Source organism: Coffea arabica, chromosome 2c (genome assembly GCF_036785885.1).
Source record: "Coffea arabica cultivar ET-39 chromosome 2c, Coffea Arabica ET-39 HiFi, whole genome shotgun sequence".
Lineage (NCBI taxonomy): Eukaryota > Viridiplantae > Streptophyta > Magnoliopsida > Gentianales > Rubiaceae > Coffea > Coffea arabica.
Window position 1 is genome coordinate 21679462 of NC_092312.1, and position 24453 is coordinate 21703914.

The following is a 24453-nucleotide window of genomic DNA, read 5'->3' on the forward strand; positions in this document are numbered from 1 at the left end:
CGGAGCTTCTTCATGGCAGAATCAAGGCGCCGACATATGGAACTCCAACTCGAAGTGGAAGCCATCAATCTCCACTAAACTCTCTAGCTACAACACCACAGAAATAATCAGGAATTGATACAACGGAGAATTAGTTGATGATGAGGATTAGACAATTAAGATTTCTCTTTCCGACAATCTCACAACGGAACAGACACAAGGAGTAGCATGTGTTAAATTAAGTTGACAGTAGCCTATGGAGAGTATAAGGAATTAATATATGTGCTAAATAACTTCTCCATTAAAATTTGAGGCAATAAACATGAATGTAGAATTTCGTCGGGTGCAAGCCTTCATTTGGCCAAAAATATGTGATAGTTGAGGGGAATGTTGGCTTGAATCGCATATGATAATGCCCCCAATTAAATCAAGGTAAAATGGGTTCAATGGTATAAATTAAAGTAAAATTTGACTTGACAAAAAGTGCACGAGGGTGAAATCGTACACAAATTTTAATCAAGGGGGCGAATTGTAAATAACCTTGTTGGTTTTGTTTCACGGTCCTCTCGAGTCTCGAAGCTTCATCCCCAGTTTTCTGTTCCTATAAAATGGCTAAGAGCAATCTGTTTCTCACTATAATCACTCTCCTGAAGAAAAAACTTCCTCTGCGCTCTGAGTAGAGGTGCCGTCGCTCCTTCTTCTATTCTGCATTCCGAGTCGAGTTGTTTATTACGTTTTTGCATTCTTCTGGCCGTACTTTGTCCTAAACTACTATTTTCTCCATTGGGTTCTCTTCATTAATCTCCAAAACGGTTATTGTTAGATTTTCCCCCCTTTTGAATTCCAGTGATTAGTTCATGAAAATCAGCTGCTTTTGCAGAATTAAATTATGGGTTTCTTTTATCATGAACAGTATCCTGTGAGGGTTAGAAAACTACACCCATTGATGATATAAAATGTTGTTTTTGGTTCCTAATTTTGGTGGAGTTTCTATCTTGTACGAATACAAAAAGGATTTACGCTTTCAAAATGTAAAAGACTTTGCATTTTTGAATTTTTTTTTGCTTTCCCTGAGTATGACGTGCAGTTCAGGCACAGAGGGATCAAATGCTCTACTCTAGCTTGTTTGAAAAATGGTGGATGTCTTTTATTGCACACAAGTGGTTTCCAACAAACAAAAATCTAAATCTTTTGCGTCAATTTATTTTGCAGATAACAAATTGAGAATTGATTTAAGTTAACAAGCGATAGTTTGGTTATATGTTCATTGGTGAGCAATTGTTATTTTGTGTTTAAAGATCAGATTTTTATGAGTTTCTGCTTTGCTCTGTTTTCTTAAGCTTGTCAGGCGACTAGCTTTTGTTCAATTGCCGACAAGAATGTCAAAACTATTCGGAGGAAAAGATCCATTTGATGACCCCTTTTTCTCTGAGCCATTTGGTGGCTTCTTTGGTGGGAAGAATCCATTTGCTGACCCGTTTTTCGCTAGCCCCTTTGGTTATCCTCCTGCTTCGCGGAAGCAAATTAGTATTGAGGAAATAAATCCTGATGATGATGATGATGGTGCAAACATTTCAAATGCTGGCAAAGAACTGAGCGTTGGGAATCCAAATTATCATGCGAATGGTAAAACATTAAATTAGCATGTCTCAGTTATTACGCCTGTTTTGTTGTTCAAGTGTTGACTGCATTTCCTTGTTTGTGAAAATGGCGTGACGTACTTAATAGGTAGTGGAAGTTCTTTTAGTTATCGAAGGGTTGCATATGGTGATCAGGATGGAATGTACTATACTTGCTCTGAAGGCAGGATGAATGGTGGCGATGGGGTCAGTAATACTTGACTGGATATGTCTAATTTTTTTTTTTTTTGCTTTTTGATGGTCATTGTCATCCTTCTTATGATGTCTTTGGTGGTGTTGTAGGTGTTTCTTGCGGAAATGAAGGAAGAGGATAAGATAGTTGGTGAATCACTGCACACAATTTCAAAGGGAATCCATGATAAGGTATGGTCATTGTAGTCTTCTATCTGCCTCTTAGAATGAGATGACGTGAATCCATTAAATCATAATGGGCAATTCCTAACAAGAGTTCAGCAACAGTTCCTGGCTATTCTTCGAGTTCAAGTTTACCATAACAAATTCTTTCTTGTTAAATGTGCAAAAATTTCTCTAATACTAGTGTCTGAATGTCTAGCAATGTACCTTTATCTTTAGCAATGTGTCTTTTTTAAGTGTATGTTATATGCCAATGAATGGCAGGTGTCTTAAATGTGTCTGCATTATTTAATTCTGCTTGTGCAGGGTCATTCGGTCACAAAAAAGAACAGTTCAGATGGTAGAGCGGATTCATTGCAGACTTTACATAACTTGCATGAAGGTTTGTTTCCTCTCCAAGGGCTTGTTATCTTAAACTTCTTCATTGCCCTCAAATTATTTTGCTGCTTTTAATTTTTTTTCCCTTTCATCAGACGAGCTTAAAGGTTTTGAAGAAAATTGGAAAAATAATGCTGACAAGCATTTACCAGGATGGAGCAGTGGGTTCAATAAGCTTGAGAATTCAGGTAAGTTATTGCTTGTCTAGTTGAGTTTGTTCTGTTTGTTGTAGCTTTAACATATCACAATGCAATCATCTTGATTAAAGCTGGTCATTGTCATATCTTGTGCTATCAGATGATCTCATAAACTTTGGTAATTTCTAGATATTCAATTATGCACATCGAAATCTGGAAGTGCTTAATTGTAAATTTCATTTCTTGCTTTCATGATATTCTCATCCGTTCCATTGTTCATTTGGTTTTTATCTTTGATTACTAAGTTTATGAGATTTCTGTATCATTTCATTCACTCCTCTGTCAATTGAGTTTACTTCTAGAGTGTTTGTCTTAGTTCATACTTTTATGTTGCACTTGATTTTTTTTTCCCTCAAGCACTTGTATGTTCCAAAGATGTCCATTTATTTGGCAGATGACGGGGACTCATTCCATGCTTTGAGACAATCAAATTTTGGGAGGTTCATTGATCCAGAGATGTTCAGTGTGATTGGTACTGTTCATTGCATGAATAGGCTGAAATTTCCTGTTTAATGAATGCAGGAGCTAACTTGATTGGATGGGATGGATTTCCAACATGGAGCGGCTGGGGTGGTTGGGCTCCTCCATCTATAGAGTACTTTGGAGACGCTGGAGCAGCAGAACCAGATGGAGAAGGGAGGAGGAAAAAGGTTGTGCGAGTGAATGTGGAGTAGGGCGTAATGTTCTGGGAACATTAGTTTATTACTTTATATTAATCAATGCTTAATGTGTGCTCTGGCTTGAATTTGGCACCTTAATGCTTGTTTTCAGCGTCTTCCACATTGTGAACTTCTGGATGTCGTCAAATAACTAGTACAAACATGGTTTTTGTCTGGTTGGTTGGGATGAATTTAGGCTCGTCCTTTTCGGGTAAAGGGGCAGAATGGTGTAATATATTGTGAAGAGGTTGTAACTCATGTTAAGCTATTTGTGTAATTTCGTAATAAAGAAATAATTATCTTGTATGGGGCTCATGTGAACCATAAATAAATATTACATTGCTAAAGTGCTGTTATTGCCGGTGTTGTTAGATCCGGACCGAACCGAACTGACCGGTTCAATCGTGAATCAACTTTCTTTTTGAGTTGATTGTCAAAAATTAGTGAAAATCATCAAAAATTGCCTAAACCCGTGGTCCGATTCGATGGGTTGATTTGGTTTTCAAATTTTTCTTTCTTGTTTCTCTCAAACATAATTTGAATTACTTAAATTATAACATTTTCATTTACTAATATGAGTATGAAAATGTCATTCATTTTGTGTAAATATCAAAATTATTCACTTTTCTGAATAATTTTAAGGTGGTGTTTGGTAAGAGGGTTTTGGAATGAAAAATTGGAATAAATTTTATAATTGTTATTTGGATTATTATTATCGAAATTGACATTTTAAAATCATATCTAAAAATTTAGAGTTTCCCAATTCCCTAATAATCCAAAGGGTTTTGGATAAAATCCAAATTTGATTCCTATCTAATGTATTGAAAATTAAGGATGACAATTGGGGCACAGGTCTCGCGGGGGCAATTTTTTTCCTTATCTAGAAATAGTCCCTCTTAGCCGCCCATTATATATATGATTACTAGCTTGGATTTGGCCGTGCTACACGCTGGCCTATCCACTAATAATTTTCGCTGTTCATTTTGTCCTCCATTTTGTCCTATGCAAAATCCAGATAATTTTGTGGATGTTGATAATATATCTGTGGATTTGATATGCTAATTGTGTTTAAAAGACAAAGAGGTAAATAACATTTAAAACAGTGGCAAAGATTATATAAACAAAATCATTCACTTTTGACAGCACATGTGCTTTAAGACTGGATCTTCATACATATTAGCACTTGCAATTAAGTTTCATGATCTATGCAGGTGTAAGATAACAAACTAAACTATTATTAGCTATCTCATGATCCCTTATTTGTCAAGGACTGAAGCAGTTTCAAAGAAAGTATCAAAGCAATGGACCTAATCAGCTAACAAAAGATTTAATAAAAGTAACATAATTAAAGCAGTTTAGGCCTACTTGCCCTTAAGCTTCTTTGCTGGACTTATCTTCAATATTCTCAGGCGGATTGCTATCTTCTGGACCTTCTTTGGTACACTGCTCAGAAATATTGGATGGCTCTTTGGATAGTGTTTCTACTGGTGTAGCTTCATTTTCAGGTAGCCCTTTTGGAAAATCAAGGCTACTATTTACTCCACTGCTCCCATATGCATCATTTTTCGTGGAAAAATTGCCTCCAGCAATTTCTTCAAGCACCAACTTAGTGGTTGGTGTGAACTTTTCTTCCTTTGTTTGTTGTTGTTTTTTTTTTTTTTTTGATATATTGGTGAGGAAGTGCCCACTGCAGAAGAAACTTCGGTGCGATCTGAAAATGTTACAGTAACAGATCATCTGCAGTGTAAGCTTTGGACACAATAGTTTAATTTGTCCCTGGTCTTAAAAGTGAGTCTCATAAGCCTTGAGAAAGTAGACAATTATATATTTCTTCAAGGAACCATTAAGTTCAGTGTCTACTTCAAAGTGCTGCAGGAAAAATTATTTTTTGAGTTGTAGTCAGCTGTTGTTAACTTTTTTGTTATGCATGGATATAAAATAGAAAGATATATCACTTACACTTTCTTGTGCCAGTTTATGCTGAAGTGAAGTGAATAGAATCATTTTTTCTGCACCTTCTCAAGATATAGTGCAATTGATTGTTCCCGAATCATCAGTTAATATGATGGGAATTCGAGCCCTCAAATTCAACAACAGAAATTAACATCAATTTAAATGTAGAAAGAGGATTAAATTGTAATTAAAGAGCATGAATTGGTAACTTTACCTCATATCAACCTCACTTTGTTGCTTGCAAGAAGGACAACAGATAATCCAATCAATGTTTGCATTCACTATTCCTGTATTTAGCGTATCCAAAGGCAAGTTTCCCAGTTGCTTGAAGCCAAGCTGTTTTTCTCTGAATCAAATAGATATGAAAGATATCTGAAGCAAAAATCACAGTTAACAGTAAAAAAGGCAAAATCATAATCGTACCTAAGTTTTTCATCCTTTGCTCAACATGATGAAAGAAAGAACCAACATCTAAAGGGTTTCTCCTTTCCCTTCTCCCTTTTGTATACATGGTAGGTTTTAGAAACCGTACCATAGATCATTAAAAATTGTTTTCTAAAAGAAAACATCACTTCGTAGCAGGAAAAAAGGAAGAATTCGCTGGTAAATTCAAACCAAGTACAATCTCTAAAAGAAGCTGAATTCTTGGGGCAAATGCAATCACGAGCATGTGGAGGGTTTTGGTGGTTCTAACCAAGAGAAAGTACAATGCTTTGTTCAGAAAATTGGTAGAACAATGGCATTTTTTGCAGGTTCATATTCGGCTATCCGAGCGGAAGAAACGGAGAAGAAGAAACTTTTAGTGAGAGGCCTAAAACTGTCCCATATGTTTAGATCAATCGACAAACAGTATCAAACGATTTGCATCGAAACAGAAAAATAAGAAGGAAATATTTTCAAACATACAAAAATAGCCCTAAATAGTTAGTAACTATTCAAACAACCACCTTTCACAAAAGGACGCAACTGACTTTTAACACTTATTAAAACACAAACAAAGTTAAAAAATAAATGTATTCAATCCATTATTACCAATTGACCCTTAAATAGTAAGCTACTATTGGAATTCTCAATTGTAAGATCAAGTCCCAAATAGACATTTACCATTCTTTAAGATCCAAATGAATAAAACAAAGTTCCTTCCTCCAATAAGAGCTTGACACTTGGCATTCAATGGACAACTCAAGTTGTTCTCTTATCTAGTAGGTAGATATATGCTATATATTATAATTATAATATTTAATTATAAAAATAAATTTTATTATAATATTAGTATAATTATATAATAGATTTATAATTATTATATACACATATATATTATCAATATAATTATAATTATATAATATATATTATACATATATTAATATTATACTAATATATATCTATAAATATATTATAATATTATAAATATATATTTATAATATATATAATATTATATAATAATATATTTATACTATTTATAAATATATATTATATGTGTATATAATTATAATATATATGTATCTATAATAATAAATAATAATTATTATTATTATAATTATAGTATATGTGTATTTAATAATATATTATAATTATATTTAATATCTAATATGTATTTTAATTATATAATATATGGCATAATTATTATTTATATATTATATAATTATAATTATATAATATTTAATTTAATTAGTTACAAATTTATAATAATGATATTATTAGTTATATGTATTACATAATGTATATAAGTATATATAATATAATTGATATTATCAATTATATTATTAATTATACATGTTTACCAACAAAAATTGTTAATTAGTTATACTAAATTTACTAATATATTTATACTAATACAATTAATTAGTAGAAATTTATTATATCTCATTTTGAAAGAGTCAATGAACCAAACATCAATTACAGTAATGATATACATTTCTGTTACTGAACCAAACAGATGTATTGGAATGACTGATTCCATTCTAAATCCAGGATGAATGATTCAAAATCCGAATTTGATTCCAAAGAATGAACCAAACACCACCTAAATCAAGATGTTTCATCCCTATTATCTTATCAATCTGGCATTAGTGATTCTAACGTGCATTAAATTATTTTAATTTAGTTTTTCAAGTAATTTTGAAAAATGGACATATTTTAGTCATGAATTTACATTTTTATATATAATTATTAAGTGTATATTTGATTACAAGTCTAATATTTTTGTAACATTTTGTATGATTGGCTGAATATAACCAAAAACTTAATTTTAATATTTCTGAAACTTATAAAAATATAAAATAATTATGACATCATGCTAATATCAGCCTGTTTTTTAGAACGGTCCGACCGATCTGATCAGTTGACCCTGATCCAGCAGTTTAGCCGAGTGGCTATCCGATCCGAATTTAACAAAATTGGTTATTGTTGTTCTGAGATTGTACAATTAGCAGCGAGTTAAAACTTGTTCAAATGTTGTTACCTTAATTAGAAACGGAGTACCTGCCCCTTTTCTGTTCTTTTTTCTTTCTTTGAACAGTTGTTTGTTTATGCTTCCGTGTATGTACATATCTGATGTTTGAAAATTACTTGTCCATGCTTAAATCTTCTTATATATGTCAAGTATTTTTGTCCCAATTCCCTATTAGGAAGATAAACAGCAATTCTATGCCGCAAAAGTACTTGGGATAAGTTATAGGTGTTAAAATGGGTGATTCGGGTAGATTTTGGCAAATCATAATTGAATAATGAATATATTACGGTTTTTGGGGAAAAAAATAATTAGATTGTGGGTATAATTGAGTTAACTCATTTATGAATAAATGAATCAATTCATTTATATCCATTTGTGAATAATGGGTATGGTATATTTAATTATTTAATTATTTGAAATTTTATTTTTGCTTTTTAAATTTTTCATATGTTGTGAGACAAGAAATAAGGACATTTTATTGTGATTAAATTAGTAAGAAATTTAAATTTATCCTCCTAATACTCACTAAAAATAAATTGAATTTGAATGTGTAATTATTTTTAAATGGATAATTGGGTGCGTCATTCACTCCTCCTCTGTCCTTAGAATTTGCATCTCGAATGCTCGAATGCATGCATTATCGGCATTGGGTCATGCCCAACCTACCAGCAAAATATGGATGCTTCTTGCCCGCAGAAATGGTGTAAAAGCTCGAAGCCGCAATTGATTTTTTATCGAGTTTATGCCCTGGATATTTGGTTGGATACTGGATGTTTGTCTTCAGTAATTATACAACAATGGGGCTCTGTTTACTGGTTTAGAAACAACGTACGGTAGAGTAACACTGGAAGATCATTACGCAGCAGAACTAAGTCTGCGGGGAAAAGCTGTCTATATTATTTCACTTGTAGCTCGGCTCCATCTTCCAGTGTCCTTGAAATCTATAGATGACTCATGGCAACAGAAAACTTCTGATAACAGGCCTTAAAAATCTACTAGACAAATGCGAAGGCCACGAGAATTTGATCAAGCAAATCCACGCTCACTGGACCACCCTTGGCTTCTGCGCTCAAACTCCGAAACATCAACACTTCGCCTGCAAGTTACTAAACGTTTATACAAAACTAAACAAACCCCTCGAAGCCCACAGGGTGTTTGCTCTAATTCCTGACCCAGACATTGTCTCCTGGACTTCTCTATTCAATCTGTACCTGAAAACTCAACAACCCACCGAGGCGTTATCTCTTTTCTCTCACTTGTTGGTCTCTACTTCCCTCAGACCTGATGCGCACTCCGTCTTGGCTGCGCTGTCTGCTTGCGCGCGGACGCAAAATTTGGATGCTGGTAAAGCAATGCATGCCATGGTGTATAGACAATTGTCTGAACCGGAAACAATTGTGAGTAATGCTCTGATTGATATGTATAGTCGGGGTGGAAGAACCCATTTGGCTAGACGTGTGTTTGAGAGTGTGCAATGCAGAGACGTGGCTACTTGGACTAGCTTGCTTAATGGGTTTATTTTTTGTGGTGATATTGAAGCTGGACGTCAGGTTTTTGATGATATGCCGCAGAGGAATGTGGTTTCTTGGACGGCGATGATAGTTGGCTATGTACGTGTGAAAAATTCCATTGAGGCGTTGCAGTTGTTTAGGAGAATGAGGGATGGAGGTAGAGAGAATGCTACTACTATTACTATTGTTGCCGTGCTCTCAGGTTGTGCTGATGTTGGAGCTCTGGATTTTGGGAGGTCTATTCATGGGTATGTTAACAAGATAGCTGGTTTTAGCATGGATGTTGCTGTAAATAATGGATTAATTGATATGTACGCAAAAAATGGAAACCTTGATTCAGCTGAGAATATATTCATTAGGATGGTAGATAGGGATTTGTTTTCGTGGACAAGTATAATTTCAGGGTTGGCAATTCATGGTAGAGGTAAGGATGCACTTGATTTTTTCGATGAGATGGTGGCATCTGGGATGCACCCCAATGAGATTACGTTTCTTTCTGTACTTTCAGCTTGTAACCATGCAGGATTGGTTGGTGAGGGACTGAACTTCTTTGAAAGATTGAAAAATTCTCCTAGATTTGAACCCATGATGGAACATTATGGGTGTATGGTAGATCTTCTTGGTCGAGCAGGATTGCTTGAAGAAGCTGTTGGATTGATTCAGGACATGCCCTTCAAGCCAGATGCTATTATGTGGAGATCATTTCTCAGTTCTTGTTTAGGACATAATAATTCGGCTTTGGCTGAAATGGCAGCGAAAGAGGTACTTGAACTGGAGCCTGATGATGATGGTGTATGCGTGCTCCTTTGGAACTTGTATCGCTCTAAAAAAATGTGGCAAGCTGCTTCAAGGATGGAGAGGATGATGAAGGATCAGAAAATAAAGAAAAAACCTGGGTGTAGTTGGGTTGAAGTAAATGGTGTTGTTCATGAATTTCTTGCTGAAACTTCATTACCTTCTGTAGCTGGTGATGTATACATTGCTCTACAAGGCATTGCTAGACAATCAAAAATGAATAGTGACATTTTCATGCACAAGAAGGATTGTACAGTGACAGAATGCATCTAGTAGAACGAATATTGACATTTTTAGATAAAAGTTTTTGAAGTGAAGCATGGAAGTTCCTGATTGGAGACAGTAAAATTAGCATTTTCAGAATTCAAGGGGACCAAAATGTGGGTTTTCTTGGAATAAGCTCAGTACTGTTTCCTCCATACCTTTATTAGCGCCTCGCTGTACTAAATTGGAAAACCTCATCCTTCCACCACTGAAATGAAGGTTCAATTATGGAACTTACCGTCTATGTATTTGTTTTATTTTGCTTTTCTTAATGTCTAAACTGTGTCTTGTTAGTCTGGATAATTAATTAGTGCTTCTTTGGTGCCCTTGTAGTGGGTTCTGTTGGACAGGTAGTTGATGCCTTGATTCCTTGATGGTCTGGATGGTCAATTCATGCTTCTTTGTTGCCCTTGTGGCATGTGTTCTGCTGGAAAGGTACTTCTTCCAGAAGTGAAGGAAGCAGATTATATGGATGGTAGTGACGTTAATTGGTGAGTCACTGCATACAGATACAGTTCGGCTGGGAATTTAGAGTTGGATAGTCTTCACGTTGCCTCATTGTATCTATTGTCCCAAGAAAATGTTGAGTAATATTTCCTGGTGACCTCCTGGATTTTTCTCAAGTTCCTTATCTTCAGCATAGTTTGCACGTAAATGCTTCTGAGTCGCACATGTGTGTATTAAAAGCAGAATTTACACGCAGTGTAGCAAACATCATTCAAATGCTTTTCAGGCTGATGACTAAGAACTTGGAATTTCTTTATTGATGCGCTCGTCTAATATATGTTAATTTAGCTCTTTCCTATGCTCATTTCATGAATGTGACTATGTACCCCTCTGTACCATGACTTCAGCTGACATTCAAGGTGCTCGACAGACGCATCCTATAATATAGTGGCGAAACAAGAAATTCCAGTTAACGGAAAAACTACTTGGAAGAGGGAAGCAGCAAGAGTACCAAAAGTAAGGAACGACGAATATAGGGAATGACGAAATATAGAAGAAGCAACTTGGAGTACTGGGCGTATAACAAAATCGGAGATTGAACAGGAGACAGCAAAACAGAGGAATCAACACCATTTGTTGTTTGTGGTTTGGGGAGACGGGGTGCCGGGGTCGGTTGGTTTGTTCGGGTAAAACAAAGGAGGCAACGTGATGGACCTTAAGTTTTCGTGCTGGTTGTTGGAGTTTGGGCGAAGAGGAAGCATCTTTACATCTTCCTCCAATATTTAGATTGATCAGAATAGCTTCTGCAGAACTGAGAGTGTACTTATGGGTGCCGCTCTTAAGATATGACATTGTTTCAAGTATTATTTGATTTATTCTGAAAACATCTTATTTTGAACCATCACCAGATTCTTGATAGTTCACGGGCTTTATTCGTGAAGAAAATAAGCTAGGGAAAAAAAAAAATACTCAAATTGTAGTTTTGAATCGCAGAAGAGCGGACACAAGCAAATTAGTACTCAAGTGGACTGCAATGGACGGTCCATTTGCACATCTGCACCTTCCTCCCCTTTATTATGATAGCATGACTAAAGGGTTAAAAACAAAAAAATCCCTGTAATATACCTAATATATAGGAAAGTCCCCCATGATTTCAAAAAGTATAAAACGATACCACATGTTTTGAATTAAATTATAAAACTGATAGAATCGGATAAATTTAATGGAATCCGGTAAGTTTAATAGAAAACATAACTGAATCCGGTAAATTTAATAGCTCAAACCGTCATTTTCATTAAATTTATCGAATTCTGTTAGTTTACAATTTAGTTCAAAATATAAGATGTCGTTTTGTATGTTTTGAAACTACGAAAAATTTTTCCGTGCATTAGGTATAACACATAACGCTTTTTTTTTGTTTTTAACCCCATGACTAAAATGTCAAAGATTCTTCAACTTGTAAACAAAAGAGTATTCACGTGGACAACCACATAAACTAAACCAGGATCCAAGCATGTTGGCTTCTGCCGGAATGAACATGAACATTGCATAACTTGTCGAAGGGGAAACGGTGCCGAAAGTTCATTCACGATCTTTCCATTTTGATGGTAGTATAAACGCTACGGTTTGCTGAATTCAGAACAGTACAGCTAATATGTGAATATCTTTTTGTGAGATGCATCGAGATCAGAATTTTTTGTGTGTAATAAATGTTAAGATTGCTCTTCCGGAAACTAAATGTTTAGACAGCCAACAGTTTTGTACATATGCCTTAGAAGAGTTTAAGACTGCACGAAACCATTAGTGAATTTTTTTTCTAATCCGAAAATAACAAAGCAGCAATCTTCTTCTTCTTTTTCTTTCTTTTACTTTTTTAAGGAAAGGGGAAAAAACCCTTTTTTGAATGAAATCTTGAATGCTTGAAAACCAGTCCCCTATATTGGGTAGGATATTTTAAAAAAATGTTAAAGGTATTAGTTGAAAAAAGAATAGAATATTTCTCAATCTCTGCTCTCTCTCTCTTTCTCTCTCTCTCTCTTTTTAGATAGTTAATTATGCTTCTATATGTGTACATATTTGTTTCTTGAAACTAGTTTTCCATGCTTAGATGTTCTTGTACATATTTGTTGCGACCTAGCAAAATCATTAATTAAGTGGAACTATAGTATTATACATGTAAATGGAACGTAAAAGAAAACTTGTGAAGTTTTTCTTCTGGCTCGGACGGCATGATTTTTGTAAATGCCTTTCCAATTCCAAACAAACCTATACCCAAAAAAAAAAAAAAAAAGGTGAAGAGGTAGAATAAATGTTTGCATTGAGTTTAAACAAACCTATACCCATACTATATTTTACTAGGGAATATTAGACAAACAAATAAAATAATTCAACTTAGCCCGGGATCTAATCTTGCATTGAGTTTTTAAATCTCTTTAAAAGCTACTGCCAGTTGGCATTGCAGAATCTTTCTAAGTAAAACCTTCCTTAGATGCTTGCTTCCCCATGCAAAAATAATTAATTACTCTTCACTGCTTATTGTAGCAGGTGTAGAGGTTCATCCCTGTCTCCTTCATGTTCCTTCATATATATATGTGATCCTAGAAGCACCTCAATTTGTAACAAAACATTACTAAACTAAGTAGAGCTCTAGACAAAGCAATGGCTTCTTGGTCTGCTGAACATGCAACAAAAGCTTATCTCCAAACCCTTAAGATGGTAAGCCATTTGAAGCTTTGAATTTGTGATGACTTGTAACTTCATTGTCTTTGTATACTTACTAGTGGTCTTTAACATTTCAGGGCAAAAGGGGGAAGGAGCCTAATGTTTCAGAGTACATTGCAGCCCTTGCTGCAGGCAACAATTCACAACTCATGGTTATGGTTTGTGCAGGCAGTGCCGGATCCACAGCACTAGCTTTAGGTGCTGCAGCACGCGAAACCGGCGGCTGCGCAGTCTGTATTTTACCAGGGCTCGAGGAGTTGCACGCTTCAAGAAAAGCTCTAGGATGTTATGCTGAATTTATTGGGCTTGTTGTAGGGGATGCACGGTCTTTATTGCTAAATGAATATCAAGATGCCGATTTTGTGCTCGTTGATTGCAAAATGGATGGGCACGAATCAATTTTACTAGCAGCACAAGAGTGTTTGCATCAGAAGAAAGCATGTCTTGTAGGTTACAACGCCATTCATTGTGAACCATGGATAGATAGTTTGAAAGCTCATCTGCTACCTATTGGAGGTGGTTTATTGGTGACTAGATTACCATCATCTTCATCATCACCGGCTGAAAAGTTTCGTGGGGCTGGAAAGAAAGGCAATTGGGTGGTGAAAGTTGACAAAATCACTGGTGAGGAACACGTTTACAGAACCACCTTCCACCACTATCATGACCGAATTGCGGCTTAGATAGCTTCTTTACAGGTCATCTTTAACGTCGACTGTAAATAGTCCCTGGTGATGATCAAGCAGGAGAGAATGACTCGGGAAATATATTAGAGGATCTCAGAGTCATGTAAAACTATCAGCTCCTTTAATTTGATTTCAATCCACGCTTTGATGTTTTTTGACGTTTAATTAATTGCCTACATCAACATTTCATTATGATATTAAGACTAATAAGTTTATACCATGTCTGGAATCTTGATGTATCTTTCTTGATAACGCGAAGTTAATGAATAACTATCAGCCATCATGATAGGGTGCGATTTTGTCATTTATTTTATTATTAATTTTTTCTAATATCTGACCTGATGTAGATTAATTATTAGATTTTACTCATTTTTCGTAGTTTACATTTATTTTAGGAAATAGAATGAAAATACAATAACAAGTGCCAATTTATAGGAAAAAGAAGCCCAAGTCACATAGCTTAGTCCAAGGGCAGTGTTGGCAAAGAAAAAAAGATCTTTTGCCCTTTATTTTGGAACGGCTAAACCGAAAGGGAGTTGTTCCTTTCCCTTGGGGAGCCGCCGCACAAGGCAAGAGCAGCAGAGGACTGAGGACGGCTGGCTTCCTTAGCCTTTCGTCCCGTAGCTTAGCTTTCACCTTTGACTTTTCCTTCCTTTGCTTCTTAGTAGTAGTTGCCTCTCGGATGTCAGGAGCCATTGAAGCATTGAATTATTTCCCCTGTAGCTTTTTCGTTTGATTTTTCCTTGCGGTCTGTAGTGAATTCCTCCTACCACATAATGGCCGCAACTATCGCTTCAGTTTTGTATGGGTTTTTCTCATCAATAATAAGTTAAACCCTTTTTTCTAGTCAAGGGACAATGGATGCTTTGGGATGCCTAAAATTGTGCCCTTTTATTTATTGGTATCCGCATATTTCCTGATTTCTATACTCACGGTTATTTAATTAATTGATTGTTTTGGATCCGGATAATTAATTAATTTGATAATCTATTATCAATTGGGACGTTAAATCCGTAATTGTTTAATTGTCTCAAAATAGTGATAACTGGCATGATTGGGTTTGTGTCAGGGGAATACGCGGGCTAATCTAAAATAACCCTGGTAGTGCGTTATTTGATTAGAATAGGGCTTCTCTAATACGTAAGGCAATTGGGGAATTAAATTCTACGGGCGTACCTAGGATTATTTCTCAATTAGAGCAGTGATTAACGGGCGTACCTTAATCACCGACACAGTAAGAAGCGGTTGACTGTCATCGCTTGTTTGGCAGTTATAACCTATTTATTGGTAAATAATTGTAATTGGCTTTGTGTCGATAATCAATTAGGTGAACCATTGCTGAAGTTATTCCTTAGCTAGACCCTCTGATTTTAGTAAATTGTTATTTAATTTCTAGTTGGCTATTTTATTTTTATTATTTTACTTTTAGTTGGATTGCTTAAATTGTCACCCCTGAAATAAAAACACCCCCTTGTCACTGTGAATTTAAAAAGAAACAATTACTCCCAGTTCCTGTGAATTCGACCCTGCTTACCACTATCTACAGAAATTAACTTTAGTTTGAACAGGTTTTATTATTGCACAGGCCAACAACCTATCACATCAGGACTAATGAAGGGTGTTTTACACGTTGATGTTTGCATACAAGAGGCTTTTTTCAATGGTCTAACTAGGAAAAATTGGTGCCTTATCTCTTTCTTGCTGTTAGTTAAATTAATTTACTGCACGGTCCCGTCTAGTTGCCAAGCTTGAGAATGACTTTGATTTTCATTCCCAATGTACTGCGTACTTTTCAAAATCAGCCTTACGTAACACATCAAAGATTAATACCATAACAAGTTGAAAATGCAGCAGAAAAGAAGGAAACGTTATCTTGAGAAATTTTCTATGTCAAGTTGCAAGTGGTGTAGAGGAGGTAGTTTCTAATGATGCTATTGAGAGAATTGCAAAATAAATAAATCTTGATATTTGGAAATACTCGTTCAAGATGCCAAAGTCTGCGCATAGGTAATTGAAGACATTTTATTTTTAGATGTTCTAAAGTTTTATATTAGGCAAAGGCATTTTGAATACAAATTTTAATTAAATTGTTGTACTAATTTTGCATCAGCAATAAAAGGGTCATTCAGGAATAAAAGTTTTTTTTAGCGTTTTATATGATTTTTATGTAGAGGTGTTGACTTTGCTACGCTGAAACTCACAACAGGAAATTAGGTCAAATGTAATATTTAAAACCTTAGGTTCTGCGAGTGAAATGATCAGAAACCTCAAGGGTAGTTTTTGCAACTATGACTAAACAAATTGTGAATTTGTGAAATTTTCATTTCAGTTTCTAAAATCTTCTCCAATTGAAATTGTGAATTTTGGGAATGAGGTGCAAAAAAAAAACCAATATATAACACTACTAAGATCCAATTTACAGTAAACAAAAGATAAAATCTACAGTTTTTGCCATCGAGAATGCAGAGGAAAAGTGGTCTAAATCCATGCATGATATCCATTTTGTTCCCCATTAAAGTTGTTGAAGTCCAGATCGAAGTCCTCCATCCATGATGGTTCAAAATACTGTACAGCACAGTATATTGTTGCTGTAGATAATTGTGTTGCATTAATACTGAACCGTGTATGAGTCTGACACACACACACACACATAAAAGTGTTTTAGACGTTCTTAGATGATATTGCTGCATGCGATAGATGCCGCACGGCAAAGCACAGGGTTTATTACTATCAGAAGCTGTTTCAAGCACCATCACAGTCTCCACCATCTTCTCAAGTGCCTGATCAAGGAAGTTTACATGGATATATGATTAAGCCAACTAAATACGACTACTAAGATGATTAAAATCGCCTGTCCTGTCTTATCTGCGGAAAACATGCTCCTCTCCGGACTGCTGATCCATGTGCGTGATCCAACCTTTGGTGACTTTCCCTGAGCATCGTTTTTCACCTGCAACATATGCGACATCAATTCCATTCCCAATTGGCAGATTTCTTGAATTCACGACGCTGACCGCACTATCAAGAACCTTATTCCATCTGAACCAGGAAAAGGTCTTTCTACTAGCATTTTTACATACTAAAACTGCACCAAGATGGCTAAACTTGGCAAAACTGAAGACCCTGGTAAAATCCTTGCAATGGCCATCAACAACCAGAAAATCAATACCAGTTAGCCTTCCCATCAACTCCTCGGCCTCTCCAACCATGACTTCCGGTAATGCTATGCCTGCAGGCCTGTTTTGCATGGCGCAAGTATATTCTTGTCTTGACTTTTCATCAGCTACAATGCATACGTGCCTTCCACCGGAGTGACGAGCGGCGATTGCAAGACCGATGCTATTTTTTGGTGCAGCGCCACCAGTAGTCCACGCTTCGACGATTAGCTTCGCGTTCCATCCACCGGCCATTGCAGATATCAACTCTGGAGCGCTGGATTCCATGGAAAGGCCACACTGCAATATTACAAATTAATTATATATATATATATATATATGAAAAAAAAAAAGACAACATAAATCGCTAATCGTAGTCAAGAATCACGATTCAAGAAACGACTACATGTAGCTAAATTTATTCCTTTTTCCTCCAAATACAGTTGACTACTCACCACTGATTCAAAATTACAGCCTGAGCTAATTGAGTTTCGGAAGCTGATCTAAAGTTTTAGAAACTGAGGAAAATATGTAATACATAAAATTGAACGGAGTTGACGCTACATTCCATGTCAATACTGTATATATAGCTTACGAATTTCACAGTGTCAATATAAGCTTTTGCTGATATTTCAGGACACCAAATCAGCTTCATCTTTTCTGTCCAGCTTCTTCTTCTTCAATTTTCAGTTAAAATTTGAGAGTTAGGCGAGAAGGGAAAAAGAAAAAAAAAAAAAAAAAAAAAAAGAGCAAGGGCGGGTTGTACAGGGCAGTTTGTACTTTATATAAAGGTTTGATCAGCTTAACAAAACAAGTAGACGACTTTAGCCATAGATGAGTATGACAAATGCCGTCGTCCATTCAAAGATTGTTTTTTAAACGTAATAACCGTTGACATTTTTGCCTGTGGTAACTATTATATATATTAACGGGTGCAATAGCCAACAGCCAGAATTGGCACCTCGAATGATCAGGGCCAATTACACGACAAAGTCACAAAAGAAGCAGGATGGATATCTTTATTCCGGTCCAAGTGCAAGTTGGGGACGAGAAATCTAAACCGTTCATAATGAAGCCAGGTAAATATTGATATCTCCACATTGTCCCATCAACTTTTTTATATTGCAAAAATTTGTCGTATATGAAAAAAAATTTGTATTAATTGATACGCACCTCAATTGCATTATAAACTTCTTAACTAAATCTTGGACACGATCTTTTGGCGCAACAGATCTTCTGTCCCACGTCCTGTGCCACTCTCTGTCCCACTTTTTATTATATTGCTATTTCTCCTTCACAAACATCATGTTTTAATTCCTTTTTATTTCCTTATGATCCAATAACTATTAATTAAGTAAAAAATAAATACAATAGCTTCAAAAAACTAATATATAATAGAAAATTAAAAAATACAGCAGAAAATTCATAAAAAATCTCATTTTTTATGCATTTTGATTTTTTGAGTTTGTTACATTTTGTGTATTACTCAATTAATAGTTATTGGATCATAAGGAATTAAAACATGATGTTTGTGAAGGAGAAATAGCAATATAATAAAAAGTGGGACAGAGAGTGACACAGGACGTGGGACAGAAGATCCGTTGCGATCTTTTGGGAACCATTTTATCTGCGAAAGATCCCCTATCTCACATTCCTATCCCACTCCATGTCTCACTTTTCATTATATTGTCATTTGTGCTTCACAAAACACTTGATTTCATTATTTTTTTTCCTTAACTTCTGATAAAAAATATCAGGGCAAGAAACAATTTACACCAAACTAAAAAAAAAAAAAAATCTAAGAGAAATACAGAAGATTCATGAATTTTCTATTGTTAATTTTTTCTATTATATATATATCATTGTTTTAACCTGTTGTATTTTGCTTTTCACGGCGAGATTCATTATTCGAAGTTAAGGGGAAAAAAAAAGATAAGTGTTTTGTGAATCACAAATAACTATACAATAAAAGGTGAGACAGAAAGTGAAAATAGAAAAATCTTTGCACATTTTATCTCTATACCACTTGTATTAAAATCAAACTATACTCCAATTTGGATTACCAGAGAAATGTGAGAAAATAAAGAAATAATAAGGCTATGTAATGTATTAAAAGCTGAAGTCTAAGTCCACTTACCACTTTTCCTACCACCTAGTTTTTCTTGTGCCCCAACAATTTATACAACTGCTTGATGCCCTGATGTATATATTTGAACAACCCTGGTATGATTGCGCTGGGGCACCTTGGTCTTAAATTCAAATAAAGGACCCTTTCCTAGTTGCAGCCCGTACGGACCTCATACTATGAACATGCTGTACGGCCCCAACAGGGAAGACGACTTTCTTCTGCGTCTTAGATTTTAAAATCTACAAGTATTTAATGTGAATTTAGGGATGAGTATGTGGGTTAAGTTCTAAGGCATGGACTACATATATGGATCCAAGCAAAAGTATGCAGGAAATATGATATTTTAATTTTGGGTTGGGTCAAGAAGTCAGCATGACTTTTTAGGTTCTTGTTTAGTTTTCTGATCAAATTTTCCTTCAAGTTGCAACTGTACAGCAAGAGTCTTGATTAAGACGTAGATGTCAAGAACTCCCTTCTGTCGTAAATTTAGATCTCAATTTCCTGGAAACATGATCAGTTGGTAATTAAAACGCAAAATTCATCCAGGCATAAAACAGGAGCAATATGACAACAGTAGAGCTTTTCTGCAAAAATTGAATCACGGTAAAAAAAAAAAAAGCTCTGAGAAAAATATGGACCAAATCAATGCCCCGGGATTATATTAGTCAGTCACTTCATGGACTTGAGAAAAACTACAAATTTGTTGATTACCTTTTTCTTTTGGATGATTTGCTGGTTAATTGTTGGGTTAGATTCAAGTTGATGAAGCATCAAGCGCCCACTGAATTTTATATAAAAAGTTGTCAACTTATAACATGTCTGCTTAGACATAACCTCTTGAGCTTATCTTATCAACCCAACAAATAAACAAAATTGAAACTCCTCCTGTTGGAACTGGACTGCTTATTTTATATGATTCTCTTTCAAGAATCATTGCTTTGATACCCAAAAAACTTTGAAGACCTCAAACATTTGCATCAACTAGTAACAGCCTTTGACAATCAGCATGCATCCAAACCTGACCTGGTATACTGCATTAAATAATTGCCACCATGTTTTTTAATTTCTGATGGCGTTTTTTTCTCCAACTAAAAGAAAAATCCCAAAATCCCGGTCTCTGCTCAAGCTTCAAGCTTCGAAGCTGTTAACCACTTAACCAGGTTGTCAAGGAACCAAGCCTTAATGAAAATTTCAGCCTCGATTTAATTAACTAAGGCTCAATTTGAAAACGAAAATCATTAGTCGCGCGTTGTCAACTTGAAAGGTGAAAAGCTAGTGATGCAGTGATGGATTTCAACGCTCGTTTCCATCAAAATGCAAAAGCCAAATGGACATAAAATTGAATCCGTGCAGACCCGGCCCTCTACTTGGGATTCAGTTGTCAAAATTATGCGAAACCCAAATGGACATAAAATCAAAGCTGTGCATTGATGTTAATTGTGGAAAGTGGGTGTTTTTTGGGGATCAATTGTCATTCCTTTACCGTCGAATGCTTGTTTACTGTTAGTGTTTGGTTAAAAATGCTAAGCCGTACGTCAATGAGCAAAATCAAATGATATATAGGTATCTCAAAGAAACACAAGCGCCTGGCAACCACGCCAACAACGTCCTTGATCTGGACCGGACATCAACGCTTGAAAAGATGAGGTTATTCAGTTTTAACGTTAGATGTGCTTTGGTACTACGAAACTGTTGAGATTTTTTAGTCCAAGACGGGCGGATCCTGTGCTTTACGAAGGTGGCCGGGGAGGGCATTGCCATTCAAACTGCTCAGGACAACATCCTGGCCTTGAACTCCAACTTCTTCCCTATTTTACGACGTGGATTGAGGACCATTCGTGTTGCAGATCAGTGTGCAATTGCTAAAGAAGCTTCTCAGTTTGATGGTTGATGGAGAACTCATGAGCTTCTATTGCAATGATCATCATCGGCCAAAGACAATAGTATTTGTCAGATTTAGCTCTGGTACCCTGATGGTAATTGATGGAGGACATCTCGTTGAGTCGTCTGATTGTGAACGATATCAGTCCTCCATAGACAAGGGTCACAGAAGTATAGACCTAAATGCTAAGAGGTTCCATATGGTGATGTCCTCGTGGCAGTGTGCTCTAGGTAACTACTTCACAGTCCAATTTTTAATGTCATGTTTCCTTTTTTTTTTTTTTTTTTTTGGGTGTTCTGAAATAACCAGTCAATTCTAGAGCTAACAGACAATATTAGTTGATTTCCAATTTTGCCGAATTTACCATGTCAATAGTTTAAATTCAAAAATTACATCTGTAAATTCATCCTATGGAACACAATGATTTACATATCTTTATATTAAAAAAAACTACTATATTAGTAGAAAAGATGGAGTATTAAGAAATATAAACTACACAAGCTTTATTATTATATATATGAAACAATTTCATGGTCAGCTTGTATAGAAACCTCTAAATTACTTAGAAAATGCACGTACATGCACATGCATTAGTGATTATCAATCTAAAATTTCTCTCATGTTTTGAACTTGTATAAGAAAAACAATTCTTACTAATCACTCAAGGAAAAGTAGTAACATGCTAATTTAACTTGATGATCTTGTATTATGTGTTCATCCTTCCAAGTTTTATTTCGATAAGTTACAGTTTAAGACATTAAAGAAGACTCATAAATTTTTTGTCGAAGAGCAAAAAAGGAAAAAAAAAATGAAGCATTTGAGAGTCGAATTAGGTATATCACAGCCACCCGTTGCTATCAACTAAACTAGGTCTTCCCTTAGGTTGGCAGTTCTATTCAATGGCTACCCGTTGAAATGGTTGCCCCCCAGCAGAGGTATCCAGCAAGGAGACCCCATCTCACCGTACCTTTTCATCCTATGCATGAAATTCTTATCTCTAAGCATAGAACAAGCTTCCTATCCCACATCGAAAGATCGTGGGATCTTTACTTTGGATTTAAGGTCCACAGGGACCCTGTTCTGTCACCAATTGGCTGAACAGTGATTCTTTGTGAGTCCCTCTTAGATTGTTTTAGGGCCGATTTTTCGATTAACTCTTGCGTTTGTTTAAATTAGTGATTCTTTGTGGGTTCCCTGCTTTAGGGCCGATTTTTCGACTAACTTCTGCGCTTGTTTCAATTAGTTGGAGACCAGAAAATGGGAAGCTCTCAAAATAGGAAGGAATGGTCCCCTTTTATCCCACTCCACTTTTGCAGACGATATTGTGCTCTTTTCCAACTGCTCAGAAGCTTCTATTAGAGGAGTGAAGGATGTCTTTGGCAATTTCAACTTAAGATCTGGATTATTTATTAATCCGAACAAGTCCAGGATTTTTTTTCTCCAAAATTGTGAGCCCACACTCGAAGGCCCAAATAACTTCCTTCTTGAGGATTGATGAGACTGGAGAACTTGGAAGATGCTTAGGAATTCCCATTGCTCATTCTAGAATCTCCAGCCAATCCTTTAGCTTCATTTTGGACAAGATTCGGTCTAAACTTAGCTGGTTGGAAAGCTAGTCTCCTTTCTTTTGGGAAATGGGGCAGGAATGGCTGTCTTCCTAAAGGTTCACGGCCACGATGTGGCCTCAAAAATTTGTGCGGTTCAGATTATAGCATGTAACTCGATTTTCACGCCATGTGTGAGACCCACAAAAAATTATTCTAAAGTTACTCCATGTGTAAAAAAAGTTACGCGATGTGCAAAAAATGTTACGCACTGTTGAAAAATGCACAAACCGACACAAACGGTTACTGCCCCTTGTCCTTTCTTTTGCTAGAAGGAAAGCAGTCATCCAACAAGTTACCTTGGGCATCTCCTCCTTCTATGCCCAATTGCCCATAGCACCCCGCTACCAACTGCAACTTGTGAAGCCATAGATAAAATCCAGCATGACTTCTTACGAGGCTTCACCCCTGAAAAAGAAAATTGCACTTAGTCAGCTGGGAGCTGTTACTATGCCAACGTGTCAGGGGGAACTTGGTCTACAAAAACCTCTTACGTTAATAAAGTAGCAATGGCAGGTCTTTGTTGGCGATTAATGCACACCCAACAGCAACCTTGGAGCCATATTCTACGCCATAGGTATACTAATGAGCCCCAATCCTGGCAACAAAGGAAATTAGCACTTGGAATCCTCAGTGACATTTTTTCTATGCCAACCCAATGCCACCTATAAAATTGTGCAAGTGTTCTGTTATTATTTACACTTGTATTAAACCAAATCAAGTTGAATTATTAGAAAATTAAAGTGTAAATAATAACAGGACATTTGGCGCAATATTATAGGTGGCATTGAATTGGCATAGAGAAACATGTCACCGAGGATCCCAAGTGGGAAATTAGTGCTATCATCAAGACAAGGTTCCATCAATCAAAAAATGCTTTACCTTAGGAAGGAAGTTTATAATAAAGGGTTGGGATAATATTAGATACCTCCCTTGAAATTTTTTCTAATATCACCTAACACCCCTAAAATTATACAAATATTACTTACTGTGACAGACTCATCTTCCCCTAAGATGTACTCCAAGGGTTAACGGACTACCTATCCAACTATCATCAGGATTCACTACCCAAAACGATCAACACAACTTCAAAACATCACAACCCAATGTTATATATAATAGAGTCACTATCGATTCAAACTAAGAGCACAAGTCAAAGTTTTCAATCTTACATGAGTACATATAAGGTTTACTAATACAAAAGAGTTTAAACAAAACGCCTAAGGTCTAGTACTAGTTCAAACTCTTCCCAAAATTACCAACCCAAATCTTCACACTTGAATGTTCAATAAGATACCACAGGGTCATGCAGTCAGAAATAAAACGAAAAAACAAAATCACATAGATCGGTCATTAAGTTATCAAACAGAAGTAGCAATTTAAAGAGACAAATGAACACCACAACCAACATAGAGTGATTCAGGTAAAAGGATATAGTTAGATCTCGAGAGCTAAATTCCCAATCGCAATAGTTTGATCCAAACCCGTTGACACTCCGTCAACATTTAGAGAAGCAGAAACATTGTCTGTGGATCACCGCTTTACACCAATTTCTGTCCACCATTCATTCTCTTTACCGGGCCCAAACACCAAACAGTGAAGGTAATATTCGAGTATACCAAATTTCGGAATAAAATCAGAACTCAGT

At 35.8% G+C, this 24453-nt stretch overlaps 4 protein-coding genes across 6 annotated transcripts; 3 read left to right on the plus strand and 1 right to left on the minus strand.

Moving 5' to 3' along the window:
* The first annotated feature begins 553 nt into the window (after positions 1–553).
* On the plus strand, positions 554–3554 carry LOC113726764 (uncharacterized). 2 transcript variants are annotated; one of them, XM_072075274.1, is made up of 7 exons: positions 554–661; positions 1320–1605; positions 1708–1805; positions 1902–1982; positions 2280–2355; positions 2447–2539; positions 3071–3554. In XM_072075274.1, exons 2-7 carry the CDS (start codon positions 1359–1361, stop codon positions 3220–3222), a joined length of 747 nt encoding a protein of 248 aa, XP_071931375.1. In that variant the 5' UTR covers positions 554–661; positions 1320–1358; the 3' UTR covers positions 3223–3554. The 2 variants fall into 2 exon arrangements, with proteins under 2 accessions (XP_071931375.1, XP_071931376.1); XM_072075275.1 differs by having other exon boundaries at positions 2943–3183.
* A 4642-nt stretch (positions 3555–8196) lies between these two features.
* LOC113726765 (pentatricopeptide repeat-containing protein At2g22410, mitochondrial-like) lies at positions 8197–11244 on the plus strand. Of its 2 annotated transcripts, XM_072075276.1 has the most exons (3): positions 8197–10401; positions 10516–10673; positions 11037–11244. In XM_072075276.1, exon 1 carries the CDS (start codon positions 8560–8562, stop codon positions 10189–10191), a length of 1632 nt encoding a protein of 543 aa, XP_071931377.1. In that variant the 5' UTR covers positions 8197–8559; the 3' UTR covers positions 10192–10401; positions 10516–10673; positions 11037–11244. The 2 variants fall into 2 exon arrangements, with proteins under 2 accessions (XP_071931377.1, XP_027106436.2); XM_027250635.2 differs by lacking the exon at positions 11037–11244 and having other exon boundaries at positions 10516–10945.
* Positions 11245–13262: 2018 nt separating this feature from the next.
* LOC113724048 (uncharacterized) lies at positions 13263–14283 on the plus strand. Its single transcript, XM_027246995.2, has 2 exons — positions 13263–13344; positions 13428–14283. Exons 1-2 carry the CDS (start codon positions 13288–13290, stop codon positions 14031–14033), a joined length of 663 nt encoding a protein of 220 aa, XP_027102796.1. The 5' UTR covers positions 13263–13287; the 3' UTR covers positions 14034–14283.
* Positions 14284–16730: 2447 nt separating this feature from the next.
* LOC140035866 (uncharacterized) lies at positions 16731–17935 on the minus strand. Its single transcript, XM_072077251.1, has 2 exons — positions 17787–17935; positions 16731–17491 (listed from the first exon to the last, which is right to left on the minus strand). Exons 1-2 carry the CDS (start codon positions 17844–17846, stop codon positions 16898–16900), a joined length of 654 nt encoding a protein of 217 aa, XP_071933352.1. The 5' UTR covers positions 17847–17935; the 3' UTR covers positions 16731–16897.
* Between the last annotated feature and the right edge of the window lie 6518 nt (positions 17936–24453).

Coding starts and splice junctions, on each gene's coding strand:
- LOC113726764 (XM_072075274.1), top strand. CDS start 1,359: ATGTCAAAACTATTCGGAGGAAAAGATCCATTTGATGACCCCTTTTTC. Junction 1,983..2,279: donor CAAAGGGAATCCATGATAAG/GTATGGTCATTG, acceptor CTGCTTGTGCAG/GGTCATTCGGTCACAAAAAA. Junction 2,540..3,070: donor CAATAAGCTTGAGAATTCAG/GTAAGTTATTGC, acceptor TAATGAATGCAG/GAGCTAACTTGATTGGATGG.
- LOC113726765 (XM_072075276.1), top strand. CDS start 8,560: ATGACTCATGGCAACAGAAAACTTCTGATAACAGGCCTTAAAAATCTA.
- LOC140035866 (XM_072077251.1), bottom strand. CDS start 17,846: ATGAAGCTGATTTGGTGTCCTGAAATATCAGCAAAAGCTTATATTGAC. Junction 17,492..17,786: donor ATATTGACACTGTGAAATTC/GTAAGCTATATA, acceptor GTAATATTGCAG/TGTGGCCTTTCCATGGAATC.
- LOC113724048 (XM_027246995.2), top strand. CDS start 13,288: ATGGCTTCTTGGTCTGCTGAACATGCAACAAAAGCTTATCTCCAAACC. Junction 13,345..13,427: donor ATCTCCAAACCCTTAAGATG/GTAAGCCATTTG, acceptor TTAACATTTCAG/GGCAAAAGGGGGAAGGAGCC.